Source organism: Carassius auratus, chromosome 28 (assembly GCF_003368295.1).
Source record: "Carassius auratus strain Wakin chromosome 28, ASM336829v1, whole genome shotgun sequence".
In the NCBI taxonomy this organism is placed as follows: domain Eukaryota; kingdom Metazoa; phylum Chordata; class Actinopteri; order Cypriniformes; family Cyprinidae; genus Carassius; species Carassius auratus.
Window position 1 is genome coordinate 15,334,724 of NC_039270.1, and position 26,174 is coordinate 15,360,897.

At 38.1% G+C, this 26,174-nt stretch overlaps 3 protein-coding genes and 2 long non-coding RNA genes across 11 annotated transcripts in view; 2 read left to right on the top strand and 3 right to left on the bottom strand.

The window, feature by feature from the left end:
- Positions 1 to 4,513, bottom strand: part of LOC113046969 (protein CLEC16A-like) — a 51,495-nt gene extending 46,982 nt beyond the window's left edge. For 4 of the 5 annotated variants that reach the window (XM_026208149.1, XM_026208146.1, XM_026208147.1 and 1 more), the window contains exons 1-5: positions 4,329 to 4,511; positions 3,642 to 3,770; positions 3,426 to 3,559; positions 3,183 to 3,331; positions 1,250 to 1,355 (exon numbers count right to left, since the gene is read on the bottom strand). In XM_026208149.1, coding sequence (XP_026063934.1) covers positions 1,250 to 1,355; positions 3,183 to 3,331; positions 3,426 to 3,559; positions 3,642 to 3,770; positions 4,329 to 4,498 — 688 coding nt within the window. In that variant the 5' untranslated portion in view covers positions 4,499 to 4,511. Of the gene's footprint in view, positions 1 to 1,249; positions 1,356 to 3,182; positions 3,332 to 3,425; positions 3,560 to 3,641; positions 3,771 to 4,328 lie in introns of all 5 variants that reach the window. The other variant, XM_026208150.1, reaches the window with a different exon arrangement.
- Positions 4,514 to 4,642: 129 nt separating this feature from the next.
- LOC113046970 (dexamethasone-induced protein homolog) lies at positions 4,643 to 6,013 on the top strand. Its single transcript, XM_026208151.1, has 2 exons — positions 4,643 to 5,478; positions 5,552 to 6,013. The coding sequence occupies exon 1, from the start codon at positions 5,053 to 5,055 to the stop codon at positions 5,308 to 5,310; it is 258 nt and encodes an 85-aa protein (XP_026063936.1). The 5' UTR covers positions 4,643 to 5,052; the 3' UTR covers positions 5,311 to 5,478; positions 5,552 to 6,013.
- Positions 5,913 to 8,060, bottom strand: LOC113046972 (uncharacterized). Its single transcript, XR_003276185.1, has 4 exons — positions 7,980 to 8,060; positions 7,377 to 7,439; positions 7,012 to 7,122; positions 5,913 to 6,919 (listed from the first exon to the last, which is right to left on the bottom strand). It is a non-coding gene; the product is annotated as an uncharacterized LOC113046972 (long non-coding RNA).
- On the top strand, positions 7,457 to 16,553 carry LOC113046971 (uncharacterized). 2 transcript variants are annotated; one of them, XR_003276183.1, is made up of 6 exons: positions 7,457 to 8,346; positions 8,556 to 9,723; positions 9,816 to 9,901; positions 10,008 to 10,680; positions 14,603 to 14,689; positions 16,428 to 16,553. It is a non-coding gene; the product is annotated as an uncharacterized LOC113046971 (long non-coding RNA). The 2 variants fall into 2 exon arrangements; XR_003276184.1 differs by having other exon boundaries at positions 10,542 to 10,680.
- Positions 12,745 to 26,173, bottom strand: LOC113046967 (MHC class II transactivator-like). Of its 2 annotated transcripts, none has more exons than XM_026208143.1 (20): positions 25,582 to 26,173; positions 21,686 to 21,736; positions 21,528 to 21,581; positions 21,416 to 21,442; positions 20,667 to 20,744; positions 20,524 to 20,574; positions 20,258 to 20,392; positions 20,079 to 20,171; positions 19,950 to 20,000; positions 19,761 to 19,874; positions 18,120 to 18,185; positions 16,357 to 18,040; positions 15,579 to 15,758; positions 15,359 to 15,424; positions 15,196 to 15,276; positions 15,010 to 15,093; positions 14,791 to 14,874; positions 14,598 to 14,681; positions 14,352 to 14,435; positions 12,745 to 14,002 (listed from the first exon to the last, which is right to left on the bottom strand). In XM_026208143.1, exons 1-20 carry the CDS (start codon positions 25,901 to 25,903, stop codon positions 13,927 to 13,929), a joined length of 3,465 nt encoding a protein of 1,154 aa, XP_026063928.1. In that variant the 5' UTR covers positions 25,904 to 26,173; the 3' UTR covers positions 12,745 to 13,926. The 2 variants fall into 2 exon arrangements, with proteins under 2 accessions (XP_026063928.1, XP_026063929.1); XM_026208144.1 differs by lacking the exon at positions 25,582 to 26,173 and adding an exon at positions 22,085 to 22,347.
- Between the last annotated feature and the right edge of the window lies 1 nt (position 26,174).

Consider the following 26,174-nt stretch of genomic DNA (forward strand, 5'->3'; position numbering starts at 1 on the left):
ATTGTTTGTTTTTTTCTCTTCTCCGAAAAATCTCCTGTGGACTGGTGTTGAAAATTAGCATGCATGCTATAACACTTAAGCAAGTGCATATGGTTTGTCCAATGTAACTGTGATGTCCATGTTAAATAAAATAAAAAAAATATATATATATATATTTATAATATCCAATAAACAAAAATCAGACTGATATTTAAGACAATAAAGTGATCAAGGATGACATTATTTATATTTCACCTACATGTCATTAAAAGTAATATCAAATAAAATAGATGGTTGGATGTTACTTCAAGATTTTTAACACTTTTTCTTTACGGTTTTTTATCTTTATTTTATATTTTAAGTTATATTCAAATATTATACTTTAATTAAGTTATATTTTCTTTTTAACATTGATAAAAGTAAGCTGGCAGTAAGTAAAACACAATTTTTTGTGTGTTAAGGTGAATGTAAGTAGCCAAACTAGTGTCTCTATGCTGGAAAGCACTTTAAATGTGCTACAGAAACAACATCTGTACTGTATTGTTGTATTGTAGGTATGTACAACCTGTTTACTAATGATCCATAACAAGCCTACATTAGTTCAATGATGCAATGTCCCACTGCTGAACTTTTAATGAGCAATTATTTGTAATGAATCTGGCAAAATGTAGACTAATATATATATATATATATATATATATATATATATATATATATATATATATATTACATCCATGTAGGAGCATCCCTATAAAATATTAAACCAACTGTTTTTTTTTGTTTTGTTTTTTTGAAAGACTTTTGAAAGAGGTTGTTTATCAATGCAATGACATAAAAACTTTTAAGTGTTTTGTATGAATCTCCAAATATTATTTAGGGCCAATGAATGCACATTAACGTCAGTAACATGCACTAATGGCAGTTTGACTTCAATGACTTTAACGGTGGATTAGTTATAAGATTAGTTATAGGCAGAAAGGTTAAGTCAGTTATTCAAGAAGGGAAGAAGGATTTATAATACAAGCTCAAGCCAGAGAAACAGATCAGTGAAAGCCCTTCAGTCTTCAGCGCGTGACCATACCCAAGTGAAACCCCAGTCTGCCCGTGCATGTGTGTGGAGTCAGCAGCGATCACTAAATGTAATGTGTGTGTTACTCATGGATGGAAGAGAGCAGCGTCAGCATGCCCATGCATCAGAGGCATGACAGAGCGATTGACAGAAGAGAGGAGGATCAGGCAGAAGCAGCAGCCGAGTCAGGGCTCTACTCACCTTTGTACACATTGAGTGTGATAGTCCTGACCGCGATCCTGACCATGCTCTCTGGGTGGTTGAAAAACTTAATGGCCTCCGTGTACAGGGCAAAATCATTAGTGTGCTAGAAGCATGGGAGACAGAGAGTGAGGCCATCAGCGAGGAGGATTAGCTCAGAGAGAGGAGAGCTGCAACTGGTGACGTGAAAAAAGCCCTGCACTTTTATTCTCGAATGTGAATCCAGTATGTCTACAGAGCAGAAGAAATAGGCTCAGAACATCACTGACACTGAAAAAGTGTCGTGAATCTAATTAAAATTCTTGTTATATATAGTTCATTCACACACCACACCTCGATAAACTTGTCACTCTTCTCCTCTTTTCTGCTGTAGTGAAAACTGAGGGTGTATTTATTTTTTGTATGTACAGTACCGGTCAAAAGTTCAAGGTAGATACGTTTTCAAAAGAAGTGTCTTATGCCTAACTAGGCTGCTGTAGTTGATCAAAAGAAACATTAATATTGTGAAACATCATTACAAAATAACTGTCATTTACTTGAATATATTTTTAAAATTGCAATTAATTCCTGTGATGGAAGTGAAGCTGAATTGTCAGCAGTCATTACTCCATCACTGACACACAGTCCTTCAGAAATCATATGCTGATTTGCTGCTCAAGAAACATTTCTTACTATTATCATTTCATATTTTTGTGGAAATCATGATACATTTTTTTTCAGCATACTATGATGAATAGAAAGTAGTAATGTAAAAGCCTTTACCGTCACTTTTGATCAATTTAATGCGCCCGCAATAAACAAAATAACTTCTTCCAAAACTTATCCCAATATATTATATACATTTTGTTATTACCACATTATGCTGTGGAAAAAACATATTCATAGCTATCAGTGGAAGGGCTCCTTATGTTAACCATTAGAATAAAGAACAAATATGAAGGTATTGTGAAAATATAGACGAATTACAAACTAGCTATTCAATTGTATAATAATTTTGTCGATATTTGCAGAGCAATTTTCAATGTGGCTCATCCAATAACAATTTACAGATGGAACTATTCATTATCACTCCTTCATTAAGTGATATAAAATATTTATGTTGTGATATAAGATTAGGTAATTCATTTACTAAGCATATGTCTACATATGTCTATTTGCTAATAATAGTTTGGTCAGCAATTCTAGTTCAATCTTTTTTTGTTTCCCACAAGGTTACAGAATGTTATTATGGTTATTATAACAATTATAATGAGTTCTTATGAGACTCGTGTGTCTCCTCAAGCAATGCAGCTGTCACTCCCAAAACGTCACTTTGTCAATGTGTCATCTCAGTTATATTACTCTGACCTTGGTTTATATTGTAAAGTCAAAAGCTGATTTCAGATGCCTCATAAGTCTTTAACAGATTAAACAGTAGTTTTAGTTTATTTCTGTAAAAGGCTCGTCTTAATATGCACTGGTTCACATTTTACATTAAGAGAAAGTCAATCAGTGCAGCATCAGATCTCTCATAGAGCAAATCCTTCCACGCAGGCCCTCTCTATTCCTGACACCAACGATTAACAGCATCAGAGGTGCCACAGAATAAAGAACACATGACGGTTAAATACAGCCATTGACAGTACACCAATAACTTCCCCCTATACAAAGAAGCCCCCAAACATTTCCAGCACCTTCCAATCCACATAAAACAGTTGTAAACTTACGGCTGGACTACATTTGTCCAAAATGAAAGAAAATAACTGCTCAGGTTGCAAGAAGACAGGAAACATGGTTTTACAAAGTCACTGTGAGCTGTTGACTCTTCCTGGAAGTGCACTAGAGTCTGTTACACACAGAATGCATCCGAGCCCACAGATAAAAGCCCCCTTCTGCTTTCGGTCTATAAACTGTCATTTGAAAAACGGCAGTTGTCCCAGTAAATGCACCTTACCTCGTTGTAGAAGAAGTGCACCGTGTGGTTGTTGAGCTTCAGAGATAAAGTTTTCAAAAAGGAGATATAGTAGGCCATAATCTCCTCATCAGAGAAGTCAAATTTATGCACAATGATGGAATTAACATGATTATTGGACAGCAAATAGTCTAGAAAAGGAAAGACAACATATAATACGTTCAGGACACAAACATATAATGAAAAAAATCATCAAAACTGAACTTTGTCCAGGGGTGTACTCACAAAGAGAGGTCTCATGACTGATGTTTTCAAACAGGATGTTGAGCGTTTGCAGAAGCTGGACACACACATACCGTCCGGACCTCTGCCGTAGTATGTTGAGGAAAAATGCAAGCATGTTCTTTTCCAAAAAGAAGCTGCAAAAAGAGAGCGGGATTTTGGTTTTTGCATATTTTATGTATGTGTGGAAACACTTTCAAATCTGAAGGTGAAACTCACTCGAAGACAGAGCTGTCATTCTGATCGCCCCAGATGAGAATCTCAGTGATGGAGCGGATAGTTTCCACCAGCAGATTTCGGTTGTGATCAGTCACTGTTGTGTTCTTTGTTAGGACATGGTACATGTACCTAAAAAACCAAACAAATAGTAAAGATAAAAAATAAATACTACTTAAATGACACAGTGCATTTCATATTAAGAGCACAACATATAATTAATTAGAATTTATTTGATAAATGGACCATAAATGGTTTTTGCATATTAGAAATTAGTGTAAGTGACATTTAATAAGACACTGTAGCTGCTTTTAAGATACAAACACAGCATTTCATACAACTGTATGTTAATGTTGCTAAAAACATAGTGAACTGACTACGTAGGCACCATTTTTTGGGCATCACATGTCCGAATGTATGTACAGTATATGTCTACTAAAATGTTGTCTTGATAGGCAGCTCATTAGGTTTTGACACCCAGCCTAATGGTTCACACACAGTTTTGCTCCTATGTTCTCAGTTTTACATCACAAATAAATCCCGCAGTGAGTAATATAAATGTTAACAATTCTAAACCGACAACTAGTGACTTTACACATCAAAGTCAAGCCCCTACTGAGTTTAAAAAGCTTAAACTGCACGAGCCGAGCTGGCTAGCGAATTAGCTGCAAAAGGTCTATAAAAGCTTACTTCAAATGGTCCAAAGAATGAATGTTTTTAGACTTCCCCTGCCCTCCGACCCAGCTCCTTGAACGGCCGAACATTTTTCGCTGGTTCTGTTTCGCAGTATGTATGTTTTTAACACGATTTGCTAAGCGAATTGACCCATATCCGCTGAAGTGAAGGCCCAGAATCCTCATATGAAAACATACCTGTCGTCCTACCGCTCATGACAGCAGACACCCCGGCTGTAAGTCATTGTGGGACTTGTAGTTTATTATGGCAGTCATTGCAGTGCGTTCGAACCAAGTCACCCTATATTATGGACTCGATGTCCCAGAGTTCCGTGCGAATGCAACGGTTTTGCTGAAGTCATGAGAAAGCGCCGTTTGTTTCTGTTTTTCACGCGTTATAAAGCTCCGCCGAGCCTTCAGATGATTTTTATGTATCCCCTTTCTTCGTCGCAGCGCTTTTAAGAGGTAAACGGGATAGTCCTAAATGTCAAATAGCAGCACGTTGCCTTGGAACAATCAAACGTGCTTTTCTTCACTTAAGTTACTTATTTGCTGTATAAGTCAATGGAAACATACTTGACACTGGAAAATACTGCTGAAAAGGGAGTTGCTTCACCGCGTGTTTGAGTGAAATGGATGGATTGACGCTTCCAGACTGACCTGTCTCATATAAAGTGTGGTTAAATGTTTTTAATTCGCCTAGTCTGCTCAGTGAGGCTGAAACATATGTTTCGGAGTCTATGACACACTCATTAGATCCAGCGGAATCGCTCATCAGCGACCTCCCATATATGTTTTATCTCGGCCTGTTTTTTGTCAATGTCTTAATTCTCTACTATGCCTTTTTAATGGAATACATAGTCCTTAATGTAGGGATAGTGTTCTTGCCAGAGGATATGGACCAGGCACTGGTGGATTTGGGGGTACTTTCTGACCCAGCCTCACTTCCATACGACACAGACACAGAGCTGGATGTTTTTGAAGGATACCTGGAATAAACAAACCATGAATATGACACTTCCAGTCGAAGCTTTCGCGGGGAAGTTGTCTTTTGGCCGATTCATTTGGTTACTGGAGAACCATGGTCAAAGGGAACTACATGATCTCTGCAGACATAAAAATATGCTGCAAAGGTCACCTTATATAAAAGGGACTCCCATGAAAAAGTAAGTAGTCCGTTTTTCAATGATGATTCATAATCAAAAATATACATGTGGATTAAGTGTCGTGTCTCCACAGGCTGTCCAGGCTCCGAGGACTGACCTGCAAGCAAGCCATCGTGCCCTGGAACAGATAAGCCAAATGGGCCGTGGGGTTTTCCATGGCACAGCCAGCCAGTGTCTCTTCAGAGATCACATTCAGGCACTAACCACTACTGTGGATATAAATATTACATTAGCCTCTTTATTTTTAGTTTGCTGTGTAGCACTCATGCAGGATTCTGTGTCAGCCCTGCAAGGGCTTGTTATTATGCAGAAGCCTTATACGTTGTCCGCCTCAGCATGTTTTCGCTCCCTTTAATACTATTTAAATGAGCAATAAGTCATGATGAGACAAGCAGAGTGTCTCAATAAGTGTTCCAAGTTTTTTTTATTTTAAAGTCTACTTTAAGAACCGCATATTTGTGACAGCCAGAGAATGATATATTTGACCGAGGTTCGTTTATTCACTCAATATATATTTAATAAATGATAACTTTCACTTTGTGTTGCCATGGTGTAATTTTTGCCTTTCAAATATCCGGTGCCTTTGTCTGTAACATCTGACTTCCATCACAACAAAGTTGTTTGCTGAAAAGATAAAGTCAGTGACCAAGATCTAGTTTAAAACACGTGTTGATTTCTTAGAGTTTTGAACAACATTTAGCAAATTTTCAGTTTAGTGAATCCTGTGGCATGTGCTCATCAAATAAAAAGTAATGCACATGTAGTGAAAACATTGTTGGATACTGCTAAATGTAGTGATTTTAGATTTAAGTATTGTAATGACATTGGGCTTTAACATTAATGTTTATTTTTGGCCATACTATTTTACGAGGCACCAGCCAAGAATTTCACCTTGACCGTAAAGAACAATCTTGGAAGATTGCCAAATAAATAAGCCTAAAAATTAATTATAGGAAGTTGCACTCTTGACTAATATGAAGGATTTGTGAAATATCTTTAGAGCCAAATTACTGTATTATCAACACAAGGAAGACACAAGTGTAATAAAAGGGGGCTTGTTAACAAAGGGATAGAAAAGAGTAACTAACAACTACTAAATTGATACAAGTAATGGATAAAATGCAAAAGATTGATAAATGCAAGTGACTGAGTTGGATGATACTTATATGGAGATTATCTTATGGAAAGATAAACTGAAGTTTCCTGGAAGGCAAATCTTATTCTAGAAAGCAACTTTTAAAAATACATCATCTACTTTGAATTAAAGATTTCAAACAAAGGCAGTAAACAACTGATGAAATGATCAGTTCCATCCAACTGCAGTCCTCTGTAGCTCCTGCGTGAACCCACATCAACAGCAACTTCCTCTTATACTGAGCTCCAATATTTCTGTTCACAATGCTCTTCCTGTGTTAGTCTCTGCTGACCTCATCTCCAGCAACTGCAAAACAACAGTCATGTAACCAATGTACATACTCCCTAAACTAATAGCCTATTTTAGAAGAGTTAGATCATGTCAATTTCCAAACTCACTGTTTGTCATTAGTTTTTTTGTTTGTTTTGTTTTTTGATTGATTGACTGTTTTAGTTGGGCCTTCCCTGGATCATCTTCTTCTTAGCCTCATTATAAATTTTGCTGGATACCTACAAGACATACATTTTTTAGTAACTATTTAATTAAATAGGTAAAACAATACAACAGTGGACAGGAAAACATTGCAAATCCTTCTGTTACTTCTGTTATAATCTCTGAAGACATGTTGCCGCAGTCTTGAGTTTTGGATATAATTGAAAAAAAAGAAACATTATTTGATTATTTGAGAGAAGTACAGAATAAATATGATTGAGACATTGAATATATTCGTTTTACAATATATACAGTAGATAAACAATCTTACCTGGTTTGTGGAGGGTTTGTTAGTGGACATGCCCTTACGGAACAAAAAATATATGGGAATATCCTGCAAAATGTCATGCAATACATTACATGAAATTTCCATATATTGGAAACTAATGCTTATATTTTTCAATATACAGCAATATATGCATTGACAATATATGGCTATATATTAATGCATGCAAATATTTTTTGAAATTAAGACAAAGATAAATCTAATACTCGTAATGTTTGATACTTTATTAAGTATATATTGCACACAGATGCTCCCATTTAAATGTTAATGTCTTTTACTGTCTATGGTATACACACACACACACACACATATATATTCACAGAATGAGTTAAAGCAGTTCCCTTTCAAGGCGATAACTCAACAGTCAGCTAAGACGTATATGGGAACTCCCTCCTTCTCCACTTTTGATGAAATCTTATGGGCTATGTCAGCTGGGGACAGATGGCCAATTGACGCGAATCATGCAAATACTGACAGGCCAGTGGGCAGTATAAAATGCATGGGCGCGAAAATTACGTCAGAATCTCTTTCTTCACGCTAGAAGTCTTATCGAAGTCATCGTGGAAGTTGCATTAGAGGACTACTCACCCCTTTTTCCGCTCCACATCCGATGGCTGCTACACGCCAGATTTGCGCGGGACCCATTGACCCGCCCGACCGTAGCCAGTTCTGTGTCACCTAACTGGGCCTCGCCCACATCGAGGGCTCTCGCACTCACGGACTACACGTGCGCTTACTGTGCAGAGCTGCCAGTGCGCGCCATCAGAGCCAGGAGAGAAGTAGCTCGGACAACAGCGGGGTTGAGGCCCACTGCTGCCAGCGAGCCGCAGGTGGGTCCTCCCCCGCCCGAAGACGAGTTCATCGCTGTCAGCTTCGCCGACGATAGCTTCAGCCACCACTCTCGGCGTCGGAAAAGGATTGGGCATCTCAGTCGGACCGCCTCGACTTTATTTGAGTAGGCCCAATAATAAAACATTGTGGCTTTTATTAATGCATTTATTGCATATATTTCTCTACATAAATATACAAATGTATAAGTTTAATATTTATTTAAGGTTTTCTGTTTGTCTTGGTGATAGTGGTGAACAAATACATCAATTATCAACCCCATAAAGGCCTTGTGTAAAAATCTCAACCTCATATATATTTTTTCTCTCCATATAGATGGGGACAAAAAAAGTAACCGTGGTGCTTATACAGAGCAAGCTCTACAAAATGCCATCAGAGCGATTGAAGAGGGAACTGCTTTGAAGGCTGCAATTTTCATCAGTCTGGAGTCCCCCCAAAGACCTTGAGGTGGCATAGGGATAAAAAGTTTTGGAGCCTTAATCAAAGTGTTTAGGCTGCAAAGCATTTTTTATGTCATTATTCGAGCTCCAGTTAACTGAGCACATTCAATCAATGGAGAGGCCATTGTTTGGGCTTTCAACGATTGATGTAAGGAGGCTGGCCTATGACCTGGCAGAGAGTTTAGGCTTGAACCATTGTTTTAATTCAGATGATGGCAAGATGGCAGGGAAAGACTGATTCTATAATTTTCTAAGAAGACAAGGAACCCTGTCTGTCAGGCGACTAGCATTTCTAGGAGGGTGGGGTTCAACAGACCGAAGGTGGACCTGTTCTTCCGTATTTATGAGGATGAGCTCCAAAGGCTTGGTGAAAACGTTGACCACACCCGTCTGTGGAATATGGATGAGGTGGGCGTCCAACAAATTTGTTGCTTCAAAGGGGAAGAGACAGGTGGTTTACTGTCACTGCTGCCTGTTCCATGAACGCCGCTGGGCAGTTTGTACCACCACTGTTCATTTTTCCAAGAAAAAGAATGAATGAGCGCCTGCTGTGTGGTGCCCCAGCAGGATCGATTGGTGACACAGGGTGGATGGACAGTACACTCCAGTGGCTGAGACATTTTTGTGACACCATTGGATGCACTTTTCAGAGGCCTCACATTCTGATATTGGATGGCCACCACTTGCATAAGACCCCTGAGGCTGTGTTGCTTGCGAGAGAGCGTGGGGTGATAATGATTACCATCCCACCCCACTGCAGCCACAAGATGCAGCCATTAGATCGCACCTTTTTCAAGTCTTTTAAGGCAAAATACAACACTGCAGACAACGAATAGATATTTATGCTGTGTGTGGGCTTTTCGATAAAGCCCACTCAGCTTCAGCGTGTGTGGGGAAGGTCCAAAAGGGTTTCAAGACCTGTGGGATCTGGCCTCTTGACAAGACCATCTACAAAGATGAAGACTTTGAAAGAGCTGAAGTAACTGAGGAGCCAGATCCAACCCTCGAGGACAGCAGGGAGATTGAGAAGGAGATAAGTGCTGGTAAACAATTACAACTACTATTACTATAAGGCTAGTGTCATTGTCATCTTCATCATCACTAAGTTGTGTATGTGTATGTGTTCTCTTGACAGGCCCCAGTGGATCATCCGTGGTCCCAAGCACTAGCGCCCACTCCCAACCACAGCCTGGGACTGTCTCCAGATGTCAGCTGAACATGGTAAGAAAAACTATGTATTTTAAAGAGCTTACTATAATTTGCATTCCAGTCACTTGAAAACACACTCTAGCTAGTCATTTAATTTGTATTACTCTATTTCTGTTAGGCTACTGTCATCGTCATCATCTTATTGAGTCAGTTCCCCCTCCTCGATTCTAGAAGAGCTGTCCCCTAGGACAAGGATAAAAAACAAGAGGCCACGAAAGAGGGCATGTGAATCTTCAGCTGTGCTGACCTCCTCGCCATATAAAAAATGTTGGAGGATAAGATAGCTGCACAAAACAAAGGCACACAAAAAAAAGTTAAACGCAAAAGCGCAGCTGAAGTGAAGAATAAGAAGAAAGATGAAACAGAATGCCTCTACTGTGGGAAGTTATTTCAATTAGTGGGGGGGACTTTTATAAGGTGTTAGGGGTGCCAAAAAAGGGCACATGTAGATTGTTCCAATGAGATTCGAGGGGAATTCATCTATGAAATGTGCATGGATGAACAGTGGCTAATGAATTAATTTTTATTTATGTATTTATTTATTTATTACAACATATTTGTTTGCACGGCTTAGTTATATGTATAAATATAAATGTTAAAATGGCTGTAAATGGCTAATGAATTAATGTTTACGTATTTATTTTCCCCATAGACAGTAAATAAATGGACACAGCAACTCCATTGGATTCAATGGAGACAAATGAAGTCAATTAGAAGCACGCACCTGGGGGTCGGACGTACTGCGCAGACTCGAACTGAACTTGATGACATAGATGTCACGTGAGCAACCTGTAAGTCTTCTAACCGCTGTGCCAAGAGAAATCTGAATCGCCCACCGAATCTTGCAGACGTTGTTGAATAATTTTGTCCCGTTGCTTTTATGGACTCTCTATGGGCTTCTCCCTTGACCTCATGCCTCCATGTCCCCGTGATAGCCTCATAGACAGTAAAAGATTGCCTACAAGCTTCTCCTCCTGTCCATATGGTAATTTCTCTACTGTGCGACAGAGAGTCGCAGGTTATGATGCATTCTTTAGCCTATTTTTTTACAAAAACTGTTTCTACGGGACCACAACGTAAGATACAAGGTAATGGGGCCTTTTATACATTTTCGTGTTTCTTTAGAAATAATGAATGGATAAATTGAGTATTTAAATGCTTCAGATGTAAAGTTATTCGCTGTCAAAGTGACGCCAAAATTAATGGGAGTCAATGGAATGCTAACAGCAGGTGGGGGTCTGCTAGCCAATGGTGGTGCCCAGGGGTGCTTCAAAAAAATATGAAACCCTGCCCCCCTGGTTTCCCCCCACTCTACGAGAGTGAGGAGTTGTCGTCATAGTACAGGGCCCTCCCCCCGTATCACCCTCTCCGCCATGTTGCCAGGACACCGGCGGCAAAACATGATTGTTTACGTGTGTTGTTAACTTGGTAGTAGAGGAGGTTCTCGCAATTCTGCACCCTTTTACCATGCTTGGAAGTTACTGCTGCGTTAAGAAATGCTCCAGTACCTCACACCATACATATGGAAAACATAGGAACAAAGAAATCGTTTTTTAGGTTACCGGAATGGACACAGCATCAGTCTGCAGTCTCGTCTGAATCTCATACATCTTGCAATCACACATTTAACTACCCTAGCCAACCCAGAACTGGTTTGTCCACTTTGCAACACCCAACACAAAAACCTGGTACAGTATGTGTCATTGGGCTAATATCAAATCATAATTAAACATACACAGCTTTAGCCTACATCAAAACATGTTGGAAACGTTTGTGTACATTGAACATCTCGTTACAATCTAGTGTTTACGAAACCATCGCAGTTAATCACTTTGTCATTTTTGTCCAAAAGTCCTAGGCAGAGATCAGATTACATGTGTCGTATCATCCTGAAAAGGAATATTTACACAGATTCAAAACAAATATTTAACAGATAACCTAAAACAAATGTCCATATACCATTAAACTCATGGTTACAGTGCAATTATACATGTAGTAATGTTAATATTAGCCTAATAAACACCATATGGTTTAGGCATGGTTTAGGTTGTTTATTTAGCCTAGCACATTTCCATCGTGATCTCATGAGAATTTGTATATGTAATTTACATTAAATTGTGGTTCTACAAAATGTAGCTACATTTACGTATCCTTCGTTTGCGCAGACACTTTAATGTAGACTATGATACTGGCCCTGTCCCAAATGGCACCCTAAACCCTTGCGGTCTTCCTCCGAGGCTGCACTTTCATGACGTAATACTGCTTTGACTGTCGGGTAGAAATCTGATGCGGACTCGCGAGCAACCTTTTGAACGCTAAAATGAGGAATGGGACACCCTACGGTCTCATAGACTCTTTATAGATTGTAAAGGCCAAAGTAAACTTCGGCCCTCCATGTCCCTTTAACCATTACTTATAAATGTAATATTTGCATGTCACCGGCCCTCCAGGACCCCTGGTGTAAACAAAATAGCAGAAGGGCTTATTGAAAAATGCTAATTTATTTTCTGCCAGCAGGTGGCACTTTTTGCCATGAATATTCCCCCATAACCACAATAAACAAAGCAGCAGCACCTGACTTTAAACTTGCAGTGCTCATATTTAGGCTGCATCTGGAAACTTAGGTAGCTGACTTGCTGCCGTATGAGGCAAATGACTTTGCCTCATGAAACTGATATTGAATAGGCTTCTGAGGGAGCGTAACGGTTTAATGATCTACAACAAAACAGAACAAGTTTTTGTGATAGCTAAACTAATATTTAATTACTATAGTACTGATTTCTCACTAGAAATAACATCAAAAGTGCAAGAAGTTAGTCAGAAATATACATTACAAACAAACTGACTACCAAACGCAACTTTCAGATCCCATCTTTATTTTTTAGCTCAACCATCACAGAATGGATGCACAGGATTTTTTAATATTTTGTTAATTTATTGAAAATAAATAAACAACCGTTTATTAATCGGTCAAAATTAGCTGTTACAGTTTGCTGCATTTATGCGCACTCAGAAACCGGTGACTGTGAACGAATCCGCAGAGCTTGTATGAGTTTTTGTCATCGTTGAATCTTTCTCAGACATTTCCAAATGTCGAAATTGGGTTGCGCATCTATCTGTGCATGATGGTGTCCAATGCCTCTGGTGAGCGGAGCTTCTCAAAGTTGGGAATAATCAAAGGAGCGCTACAGGGTTTTTCAGTCACCTTAGAGCAGCCTGTGATCTTACAATCTCAGTGAAAATTGGAGGAATGCTGCCAGACATGTAGGGTTTTCAGATAATTAAAAAAATAAGCACCAGTGCCAGATTGACACCGATAACTTGGAGATAATCTCGAAGTGCTTTCTCATTTTGATCAGTTATTTTTCAAAAGTTTTTTATATTGTGCTTCAGATTACACTTTATTTATGAATTATGTTTAAAAACTGCCCTCCTACTCCTGTTAGGCTAACTTCAAATAGGATTTAGCAGTGGCCTTGAAAATTGGGAAATTATAGGTTGGTCTCTAATTTTGATATAAATCAAGCTGCTCATCATAGAAAAAGGTGAGAGGTGTGTTCAAGTCACTGTATGTATACATTTAATTTTATTGTATATTTTTCTAAAACCCTGAAAACTGCGACTGAACAGATAATCAGATCAGCAGTATTAACTAATGTTTAAGTCAAAATATAATGAATTACAGAAGCAACTAAAGATCTGATGTATCTGACATATGTAACTGTCACAATCAGAAAAGCAGACTCACAGAACTTGTATTTATTTATATGTATATATAAAAAAAACCGTATAAAAAGTACTTTTAGTGCTGAGGAAGAGTATATCCACAAAAGTGTCAGTAAGTGCGAGTCAGTCATTATAGCAGTCACATGTACAGTCATTTCAGTGAGAAAGTGAAACAACATTCTAAAGCAGTTTAGTGTCTTTGTTGACAAATGTTGATGAACTTTTTGGTTAATTGTGCTTTTGTAAAAACAACGACAACAACATAAAAAACTTGTAACAGTATCCAGTATATGGCCATTTTATAATGTGCGTCAAAGTGATCTTATCCGTGGATCTTGAAGACGCAGGTGTTCAAAAACTCCATATGGGATGCAGTCATTCCACAGCCTAAAGTAGGGAGAAGGAAAACAAGAAAATTTACATATCAGGAAAAATGGTTGAGTTATGCGATGAAACTAAATGCACGTACAATAATGGACAATGCATATACTTTGTGACTGTGGTCAGATTGTAGAGATAAACTTCTTCCTGTTCACTTGACTGTGTTGGCTAATTGTAGCAATATCTCTTATTTTCAATGTTTAAACTAGCTCAAATTTTGAACATAGTCTTGAGATGCTAGTATCTGATACCTTATTACAAGGAAAAGTTATCCAAATAAAAGCTAATGTGGTGGCATATCAAACCACTACATTTCATATCCAAAAGGATGGTAGATGGTAAAATGGAGACTCACTCCAGGGACTTCATTCCTGTGCAGTTTTTCAGAGCAGCACCAAGCTTTGTAGCTCCAAGGTCTGTGAACTTGTTGAAAGCAACGCTGAAAGTAAATAACAAGAAATGTATTGATATAATATAATATAATATAATATAATATAATATACACTTATTTTTTTATTTATTATTAAAATATTATTATATTTATTATTTATTATTAATTTTTGCACATTGTTGATTTAATGTGATTTTAATAAATACTTACTTCAGGTCCAGCAGGAAATTCATGTCCGGTAAAGCCAAGGCCAGATGTTCAGCTCCAATGTCAGCAATTGCATTTCCATAAAGGCTAAAAAGGTGAGGAATATGGCATCATTTTGACAAAACAGTGAGGTCTTATAAACACTTCCAAAATACACATTTTACTCAGTGATGGTAAATATATTTTGAGGGTGTACCTAAGGCTCTGTAGAGAAGGGACTTTTGCCAAAGCTTTAGCTAGTTTCTCTACTCCTGCATCTCCGATGAGGTTTTGAGACAGACTGTATGGTGAAAACATTGGACAGCTCAGTCATGACACAGTTGTTCCTTTACAAGTTGAATTTACTTGGGAAAACAAAATTTTCCAGAGACTACTAAGTACACATAAATAAGGCCGTAGATGTTTCAAAACTTACTTCAGCAATTTCAGACATTCCAAGAAATGTAAAACGCCAGCTAGCTTCTCAGCTCCAGAGTCTCCTATTTGGTTTTTCTCAAGGCTAAAAGACAAACAAAAATCTTATAAACACTTGAAGGATTTTTTTTTTTTTCAATCCAATCATTGTCGTGAAACCATATGATATCCACCAGTAAATACTCACTCCAGATGTTGGAGAGACTGCAGAGAAGGCAGGACCTCTACGAGTTTAGGGAAAAGTTCAGGACCGTTCTGGACTCCAAGCCTGCAATGCAGAACACCAGCAATTATTATAAAACCAACACTGAATGTTTACAAGGACACAGAAACAGAAAGCGAAACCTTACTCAAATTCCAGTCTCTGAAGATGCCGGAGGGCTGGCACACCTTCATCCAGTGCAGACACAGATTCACTGAAAGTACAATCATGCTCCTTATCAACAGAATCATTTCATGCTACAGTTTGAAGTGAAGAACATGAATGGGAATGGCATCGGTCAGCTATAAATATTAGCTTTATTTTTATAGTCATCAGACTTCCTATCCAACACAAATTTGACGCTGTACCTCATTGGTAGCTTCTTCTCTCTGTGAATTTGGACAAGGACGGGCAGGCTCTCTATGTGATACCCTTCTGTTGCCTTGAATGGGTGCAAGGTGAATTTCTCAATGGCACTTTTCAGGTTCAGTTCATCATTGCTTTGATGCAAGTCCTCCCATAAGCCAATGGTGTCTGCTGTATGTGACCTAATGGGAAAACAAACAATAATATGCATATCATGCTTATTTCCATGCAATTTCAATAAATTTTTAAAAAAGGACACAAATTATCCTAAAAGTTGTAAATACAGTTTCCCAGAATCACTGTTATTTGTTTGCCATTATTCACTGACAGTCTTGACATCCACCTTAGCTTTCATTTCCATGCTAAAGGAAAATAAAAGAAAAGTAGTGAACTAATGAATCCAATTAGTCTTCCTCTTAATTAGTTGATAAACAGCTCAAAAGAATGATTCACTCATCAATGTTTGATTCATGAACTAACCATTATTTTTAAGCCACTTAATCTGGTTCGTTAATGAGTCGAATCTTTTACATGAATCATTTGTTCAGTTAATAACCATTTAAATTTCATGGTACTTTTATGATGCCTTTACGTCTTTTTTGACGCTCAAAAGCTTCCCTTCACTGTTAAAATGTCTTAAAATATTACAATTTTGTATTTTGCTGAAAACAAGTCAATTATATAAGTCATTCAGGTTATGAACTCAATGTTAGGATGATTAAATGATGACCGTTTTTAAGTGAGCTATTCTTTGAGCAATGCATTTTGACAGCTTCTCACCAGAATGCTTTGATACATTTGAGTCCCACAAGCTCTTTCAGGCCACTGATGGGAATGCATGTGTCTTGCAGGTTAATGGAGAAGGTCCGCTTCAGCGCACTGGCATATTGAAGGAGATGGCATATAACATACACATCCGATGGGCAAAGCTGCGTCCCATAGAATGACAGATTGTCAGGCAGGTTCTTCAACAGCAGTTTGGCAAACTTGGCGCTGCCGGTCTCGTAAACGCAATGAAACAGTTCTAGTAACCTGGCAGGAACCAAATCATTCGGCTTCATGCTCTCCAGATGGGTTTCGACAGCCTTTCTTTTGGCTTTAATGTTGACACTGCTGTCCAGGATGCTGACTCCATCAGGGGGCTTCTGGAAGACCAAGCCGGTGACAAACCTCTGCAGCACGTCCTGCGACTCTCCCTGAACCTTTCGCTTCTTCTGATGGACTACGCTGTTTGCTACCACCATTTTCTCATTCACCTGTTTGGACTGTACCAGATGCACAGCGCTCAGGAGGTTCTGAGTGAAAAGGTCTGCAAAGTGGTTTTCCTGACCCTCAGGCGTTTTGTAGGACGTGAGTATGCCACTTTTTAGAGCGCAGTCCAGCTGCTCCGCAGAACTGGCAGGGTTTAGCCGTGTATCATGATTCTTGAAGCCCTCCCATGCCATTTTGCACAACTGTGGGATGTCCAGATGTTTTCTGTTTTTACACAACGAGCTATTCTCAAGGCTAGCTAGTTGCAGATGCTTGGAGGTCACTCTTTGGTACAAATCCGTGAGGGTTGAAGGCAAATCACTGCAGCTTTCTTGGTGCTCGAGCAGGAAACAGGTAGTCCAACAAAGCAGCGGGTTGGAGCATAAACTGAATATGTATCTGTCATTCTTAATCTGTTTTAGTGCACTTTCTTGGAGGGAAGTATTATCCCCAAAATATTTTGATGTGTACAACTCAATGTCCTCAGGAGAGAAGCCACAAAGCTCCAAAAGGCTGTCCATTTTTCGCAGCACCTGGTTTAAAACGTCTTTAGGCCTCGTGGCGATGAGTAGCGTGCAGCCCGAGAGGATTTCCTTTTGGAACAAACCGGAAAATAGCTGTTTGATTGTGTATTTAGTGTTTGTGTGTGATTTGGCAGGGGACTGGAGAAGCCCTTCAAAGTCTTTAATGTGATCAAAGCTGTCGAAGATAATGAGAACTTCATCAGGGCAGGACAGAATGTGTTTGAACACAGAGTCTGAGTCCTCGCAGCGAGGAGACACAGACAAATCCAACAGTAAACCTTTCAAGCTGTAGGTTGATTTTGTGAGGTCTAAAATTTTACAGTTCAACAAAAAAACAAACTGAAATTGAGGCAGGCTGCCGCTCGCCCAGTCCAAGCATAAACGCTGAATGAACGTGGTTTTCCCCGCTCCGGCTTTTCCCAGGAGAGCAAATGACTGTTTCGGTTTGGAATCACTGTTATGAAACAACTGGCTTCTGTCCAGCTTTGCCCTCTTTCGCTCTGAGTCACTAAGGACGACCAGTTCCTTCTCCAGACACTTGTTTGCATTTTTACCAGATTTGATAAGCAGTTTTCTCTGGACCAGATGTGCGTCCACGTAGTGCGACTCCATTCCCAGGTTCCCACGCATTGAGCAGCAGACATCTCTCATGTAGGATTGTGTGTGATGTTTGTAGTCCTTCACACATTCTGTAAAACAAACATGTGTCATGTTTCACAATATAATAAAGTAATGTAAGCTTACATGATGTTTAAATTGGTTTCTCACCTGGTGCTGCTGGGCGGAGTTTCTTTTCGCTTTTTGGAGAGGTGGAATCATTGTGTTTTTGTAGGTCTGTAATTTGCAAAACAGACAAGCAGTCATTCTGTTACTATTAATTCACATTCAAATTTGTTAGTATATGCACAGCACTTCCATACAAATATAATAATGTAACCCTTGAACTGAATTGTGAATCGTAAAAAAGCCACAGTTTCACTGTTTGCAAGGAATATTAATTTTCCTCAAACAATTCAGCTTGTGGTACAGCTATACTAGACTGAATGAAAGGCTAATCAATCTCTCTACTACTCTATAAAAGCAGGTCTGGATTGGCTAATCGGGAGGACCGGGAGAATTTTCGGTGGGCTGGTCTGTTTTTTGTTTTTTGAGGTTGAGATATGCTGTCCTAGGCATCCACTCAAAGCAGCCCCACTCTTTTCATTTATTATTTTCTCACAGCCTCACTCACAGGGTTGCCTGTCGTCCCGTATAATACAGAATCGTCCCGTATTAAATGCTTCAAAGAAGTGTCCCTTCACAGCGAGCGGGACTTACTGCAATTCCCAATATACAATAATTTTGGGAGAATGGAAACAACTTATTGATCATTAGCCTAACATCCAGCAAGGCAGGAAAACATTCAATCATCCTGAGGGAAGATGTATTTTATTGTTAAGTAATTACTGTTGAATAGAGAAAAAACTGACTAAAAATGTACTTCGTGTATTCTTAAAACTGGACCCAAGTACAAATACAAGGACCAGAAGTAGCCCACTCTAAGTTTTCTTTAATTGAAAAATATGCATTTTCTTTCATTTACAGGATAAATATATAATTGCAATAAAATGTTTGGTCAAAAATGTATGTGCCATTGTTGTCGTATGCATGTAATTTCACAGTATTTTCACTTCCTAAATTACTATGGTACTTTTTTTTAGAATAGGTAAATAGGTTAAGCAAAACAAATGTGATTATTTCTGAGGACTTTTTAGGCAGACATTTTGGTACAGTACAAATAGTTTGAGCTTCCCCTATTCTGTCCCTTGTTTTCTAATAAAGAAAAGATGTTATATTAAGATCATATAACTGAATCCAGCAGCACCATAAAACAACATAAATCCAGACCAAGGTCAAGAGAACAGACATACAAAATCCAACCTTATTCAGTCTTATTTTCATTTAACCGAAGAAAATGATCACACACACCTAACTTTTGATGTCATTTACCCAAGCTAGCAAATCAGATAAGGACTTTGATCCAGGTTTACAAATAAAAGCTTTACAGTTTTCTTTACTTTTCAAAAGTTTTGAGATGATGACTTGAGTTTTGAATGATGACTTGCTTCTATCTGCATGACCACAAAACAGTTGGGAAAACAATCCAGTGATCGTCCCGGTGCCTCACGCGCTCACTCGACAATATAATCATTATATTGACCTGATTTTTTTTCTAGATGCCCACATTGGCAATTTAAAAACCCATTTTTTATCAACCTCTACTCTAAACCCTTTCTACTCTTGCACAATCCTGTTTGGATGTGTGTAATCCTTTGTAAGAATGACTGGCCTTGTATCTTTTCAAGATATATACACTTGGTTAAGACCTCCCAAAGACACATATTTGCTGTCATCAAACCCTGAGCTCACCTTTTGTAGGGGAGTGTGGGTCTACTGTTGGCGAGCCCTGGCATGCGCTGTCTGAGGATGAGCCAACAGGAAGTACAGAACCAGTGAGTTCTGGCGGTGCAACTGTGCCAGTGGCTGGAAGATGAACATTTCAGTTAACACACACCACAATACTGCTAACCCTAAAAGTATGACCCTTTTTTAACTTACCAGGTGAAAGAGGAAGTATCTGAGCGCCCGGACTCACACACTGAGGCGATACTGCAGATATTAAATGTGAAATTAGAAATACAGTGCATTTAAAAGAGCAGATTAATGATACTTTTACAATTGACTCACCAATCACGTATGTAGACCCTGTTGGAACCACAGTGCCGAACAGAGGGGGTGTATAAGGGCCAATTGTCTGGATTATTTGTAGTGGTGAACCTCCTGAGGTATTTAAAGACTCATAGTCAAAGGTCAAGACAAGGCATAGTTCCTTGAAATGCAAATACAGTATGGAAACAGCTACTCACCATTAGGGGGCAGAAGAGGAGGGCTGAAGGGAATACGAAGCACATGCTGGAACGGGGTTGAGCTTAGATGGAAACTACTCTCAGGGACAATGGTGGGTGTGCTTCCGTTTGAGGGACTTTCTGGGCACACTGTAGCTGCAATACATTAGGTTTCTGTTAGCAATGTTTCATTTTACTTTTGGTTTATTAGACTGAGATATTCAGTTATCACAAATACATGCTTCCTTCCCTTTTTTTTTAAATAAATAAGTAGACAGTTCTATTACCTTTTCTATTAGCAGTTGAATGGCCACGTTTTCTGCGGCGTTTGTGTACAACTGTTGACAGATTCGACAGAAAACACACCTGTTACTTACTGAATTCAATGCAGATCTTTTATTAGAGAACATCTAAGAGAAAATAGCATTACCTTTTGGCTTTTTGGGTGGCACTCCATCTAGGAAAGTAGCATCCTCTGGTATTGGCGTGCAGGTCGTGCCTATGTCACCTGTTGTTTGCAAAGCAGACATAAAAGACTCAGGGTTGGAGTGGGATCATTTTCAGCCCTTGAGTTTCATGCTTTAGACCGGCCGACACTTTAGTTCATGACTTACTATAGACTTATTCAAATATTGTAATTAAAACCTCAGTTATAGGCCCACGTCTGCAATAGTGAACTGTTTCCTACATCCTTGTAATTCATTGAATTTTTGCTCACATATTTTGAACAACTCATGTTTTTTTTTTTGGCAAGGTGCCTCTGTCAGGGAAGTATAATTACGTCATCATTAGGGCTGCCAATTGACTTCAGGAATGGAAAATAAGGGACACTTGTGATTCTTTATATAAAAAAAAAACAAGGGACAGAATAGGGGAAGCTCAAAATATTTGTACTGTACCATAGTGTCTGCCTTAAAAAGTTATTGGAAATAATCACATTTGTTTTGCTTAACCTATTTATGTACAATTACCTATTCTGAAATTAATTTTAAAGTCATCTGTCTGAGTAAATTGTGCCATTATAGAACTGCACAAGTAGTGTATTTACTAATTTAAGAGGTGAAATACGCATGAAAAAATATGCAAATGTCACTGGTTCCCCTTTATCTTCAATGTAAGTATGATTCTATTGAATATTTCTTATTAATAATATTAGTATATATTATTTTACAGTCTTACCTGGAAAGTTATCAAGAACGGTGGGATCTGCCAAGACACAAGGAAATTATTTATAGCCTTCACGAAATTAACACACTGTTTTGCAATAAATAGGGCAAAGAGTGAAACTGACCAAAATCATCTTCAATAGACTCAGGAGACTCGAGATACTTTAAGATGACATTATCTGTGAAAAAAAGTAACAAAAGTGAAATCTTTCATTTGAAAACTCAAATGGCAACTATAGAGCTACATTTGTTTACAAAGTAGTAGGCTGCATCTATTTCTCACCAGGTAAGAGTTCAGACATTAAGTCCGGGACAATATCTTGCCATTCAGCATCTGTTGTAATATAGAGACACATTACATTACATATACATATTTTTTAATTCGAGACATAAATGTGAAAACTAATATTGTTGTTAGTAACCGCTTCTAGCGTGGACGCGCAAGATGCTGTGAAGCGCGCGCTCCATTGCTGTGAGATAAAAAAATCTTAAAATAGCGCGAGAGGGGAAAGCCCGTTTCATAGAAACAATTATCTGACTTTTAAAATTCTAATGTTATTTTGGACCTTTTATATAAATGCCTGGTTTTATGCACTATCGAAGTAAAATAAGTTGGATTATGACGCAAAACGCATTACAAATATAAAACAGTCTAATTAATTGAAATATCTTTGTACATTACCTGTTTCACAGAGATGTTCCATGTTTACTGAAGAATTATTAATCCATTAGGCTACATTAAAGTTGTGAAGTAAAAAAAAAAGTTTTCTACTGTCATAAACGCTCGACGTGTCCTCGAATTACGCAGGTTCAGGCATTCTGTCTGGCAAACACCAAACTGGCTACACCTCACTGCTTGCTTTTACTTTCAGTATGTGAAGGGAGTTGGTTTGGCTCTGCATAAACCAAACTCTGCCAGACTCGGCCGTTTAGAAAATCTGTTTTCTCACAGAGGATATGCATTCTGCGTCGTGTGGATAATCTTTGCATATTTCTGAGATGATGGAGATGAACTGATACATTGCATATATAATTATAATTATTTATTTTTATTATTATCTTTTTTTTCTGTTCCAGCCCTAGTCTTATTCAAATGCTGGCGGCTAATATAAATTATTTTAAAAGACAATACATGTATTTTTACAGTAAATTGTTGTAAAAAGAAACGTTTTAAGAAATAAAAAAAGTGGATTTTACTGAATTGTCATGTGATCATCACGTCCTTTAATTTTACCAAGAGTTAATGTCAGTAGCCTACATTTTAAAGTAACAAATAGATCTTCAATGCTACAACAGGTTGATATAGTATATAATCTGTAAATAGTAAGGAACTCTAAAATATATAGAATATTATTGTTTTTTATTTTATTGTTTAAGAAGCTGACGAAAAAAAAAAAAAAAGAAAATCATGTTGATCCATAGTTTATGTAAGAGCTTGGCACTCCTATGCGGAAATGCACTTACCTAGGAGTGGCAGGTATTTTACATTTTCTACTGTGCCCTTTATTTTAAATGGACTGGTTTTATATACGACACACATTTATGCTTTTATAATGTCAATTATTATTTGACTTTGCAAAACCAACCAACCAGTCGGAAAAAACCCTGCAAATATTAAAATAAGTAATTTACACAAGTTCCAAGTTAAAAAAAAAAAAAAAAAAAAAAAAAAAACATCTGATGCCACCCTGCCTCTTCCTAAAGTGAAACAAAAATATTGTGCAAGTATCACAGACTGGAACAACAAGTTCTTTGTTGACTGAGTTTTGTATTAACTGTGCCCATACCCTAATCTGTCTTGCCAAGTGGCATAGCTTGCTGGTGACATCACATTTACCCTTATTTACCTTACGATATCTCACAGTCAAGTCATGTGTTATACAGAGGAGGAGTGTCTACCATTAGAAGTTTTAGTGGCACCTTTTGGGTTTCACTCTGACATTGTTCAGTGTCCTCTTGCATTCTGATCAGCAATCTCCGCAAAAAAAATAAAAAAAAATAAAATAAATACTTCAGTGACTAACACACAGCGTGCTTAGAAAGCAACTCTAGTGTCTGTGAGAGATCCGATTACATGTGCATTCTGTCAGGCAGTGATAAGCACTTGCGGTTTGTGAGCTGCAACAAAGCAATATTAAACAGGTAAAGTAAATGTGGACAGTATTTACATGTACATTTGAGTTTCACTGTTGGCCTAGTATGTTTCAGTGTTGTTTTAAAAGATTATTTCACACCCTCTTGTTGCACTGCCGTTTTAGAGATGTCGTTCTTTGTGCAAAGGGTCAAAGGAGGTTACATAAATGAAGCCAAAAGTTGAATGTCCTCCATATGCAAATCCATCATTAAGATGTTTTTACCAATGTAAAAAAATTGTTTACTAACAAACATTGCCACTGGCTAAAAAATGAGTCCTCTATCAATAACACTGCCTCTCCAGTGAAAACGCAATCTCATCTGAATCAGGAGAGAAATATGCACAGATTAAGCATCAAGTTTACATGTGATAAAAGTTCAAAAAAGTCCTGAACAAATATGAAGGTGGATTTTGATATGAGAGGACTAAAGGATAAAACTTTCACTGGAGCAAGTGTTATTATGGATTCTGGATTGATATTTTGGCCAATAGCGGGAGTTTAAAGTTAAATGCTATGATGAATCTGTTTCTTACAAACACACAGGTTTTCACTTCACAGGACATTCATTGATTGACTTAAGACACATGGATTACTTGTCGATCATTGTGATGTTTTTATCAGTTATTTGATCCATTGATCTGACGGCACCCATTCACTGCAGAGGATCCATTTTATGAGCAATTGATGAATTGCTAAATAACACTAAATCTGTGAAGAAGCAAAGCCGTCTATATTTCAGATGGCCTAAGAATGAGTACATTTGAACAAATTTTCTATTCCTAAACTATTCCGTATAACTGAATTATTATTCATAGAAAACAATCAAGCATTTTATCCTCAAGTTCTCATACTGTAAGACATATTGATGCATTTTATCTAGTCTTTATGGTGGAAGAACTGGCACTGAAGTTGGGAAACTGTGCTTACACTGGGGTAAGATGTGCCACCCCTCGGTCAGTGACACTATTGTGCACTGTTTCTGTGGGCAGTGTTCTGTTCTGACAAACAGGGTCCATCATCATAAACAGCCTAACTGTCTGTGAGAGTGAACACTGTGAATAAAGTACAGCTGCCTGTGACTGAGAAATGCACATCAGAAATTGATCTGCATTTTAATACTAAAAACTTTTAAGTGAATTTTAAATGACAGACGATGAGTACATTTACACTTCATAATATAATACACATGATACACATCAACATTTCTGTGATGCTAAAACACAACATAATGCAGTGCAAAATTCAAAATCCAGCAAAAACACCTGTAAAAAATATAATAAAATCAGGAAATTCCTTCATATTAATACAGTACATTTTGCTCTTTATTTTGGGTGTTTATTTATGCCTTAATTGGGACAGGACAGTAGAGAGCAGTCAGGAAATAACTTAGTGGAGAGAGAGGGGAGCGGGATCAGCAAAGGAGATTTGGACCACGAGACGGGATTTGAACTCGGGCCGCAACGAGCGAAGTTACGCTGTATCCCAGCACGCTAAACACAAGGCTATCGGTGCTGACCATTGTGCTCTATTTTTACCTTTTTTTTTTTTTTTGAGTAAATTATGGAAAACCCTTCATTGATAAAGCCATGTCATTTTTTTATATTGGCCATTAATTATTCAACTAAGCTTTAGCCCAAAATGACAGCTGTGAGGCAAACTGTGTTTTATTTAATACAAACAACTAATTCATATTCATATTGTTGTTTGAAAAGCTAAATTTTCATATATTTCTCAAAAGTTACGTTTCCAAAAGTGGCTTTTTGTGGCGATACCATGGAAGAACTATTTCCTCTTCTGCAAAGAACCTTTCAGTGAACAGTTCTTCAAATGTCTATTTCTTAGTGTTAAGAACATTTTAACAGTCTAAAGAACATTTTTCCACTATAAAGAAAATGTTGTGGAATGAAAAGCGTCCACAGATTGACAGAACAATAAATGCAACAACAACAACAACAAAACACTTCACTTATAACAAGTTATTGTAAAACATTATACATTATCATGAGTAGACAAATAATGTGTAAAAAAAAAATATTTAACTCACCAGAAGGAACCAAATCTTCCTCTTTGGAGAGTGCCAAATCCAAGATGCTTTGGCTGATGTCCCAGTTCTGCCAGATTGGCAAAGAGAGTCTTCTGGCCAGATCTTCTCCATTGTTGAGAAAGACTTCACACAAACGCTGCTCTCCAATGTCCCCATCCTTGTAGAGAGACTGGTAATACTGGGTAGAGAAGACGCGGGCCTCGTGTAGCTCTCGGAGAAGCTCGTGCAGTAGGCTTGGGCTGACCTGTAAAGCTTTTCTCACCTGAAACAGTACCTCCTCAAAGGGAACCATGACTGGACAGCAGCCGCGAGACCAGCTCATTTCAATGCTTCATTTCCTCCTTGTCACACCAAAGCCAATTATCTGTGCTTTTGTTCCTGGATAAAAAAAATCCCCTCAGCGGACTCCATTTGTCTGCTTAATTCTACGCTGTGTTTAAGGACAACCAGTTTTAGCCAGGTCAGGTGAGGACAGTTTCGCATGTAATTTTCCAGAAGAAAACTAATGTCGCTAATGTGCTGTGCCCTGACAAATCAAGAGCCCACATCTCCATCTCACTTCTCCTTTGTTACTAGGAAATAATATGGAAGAG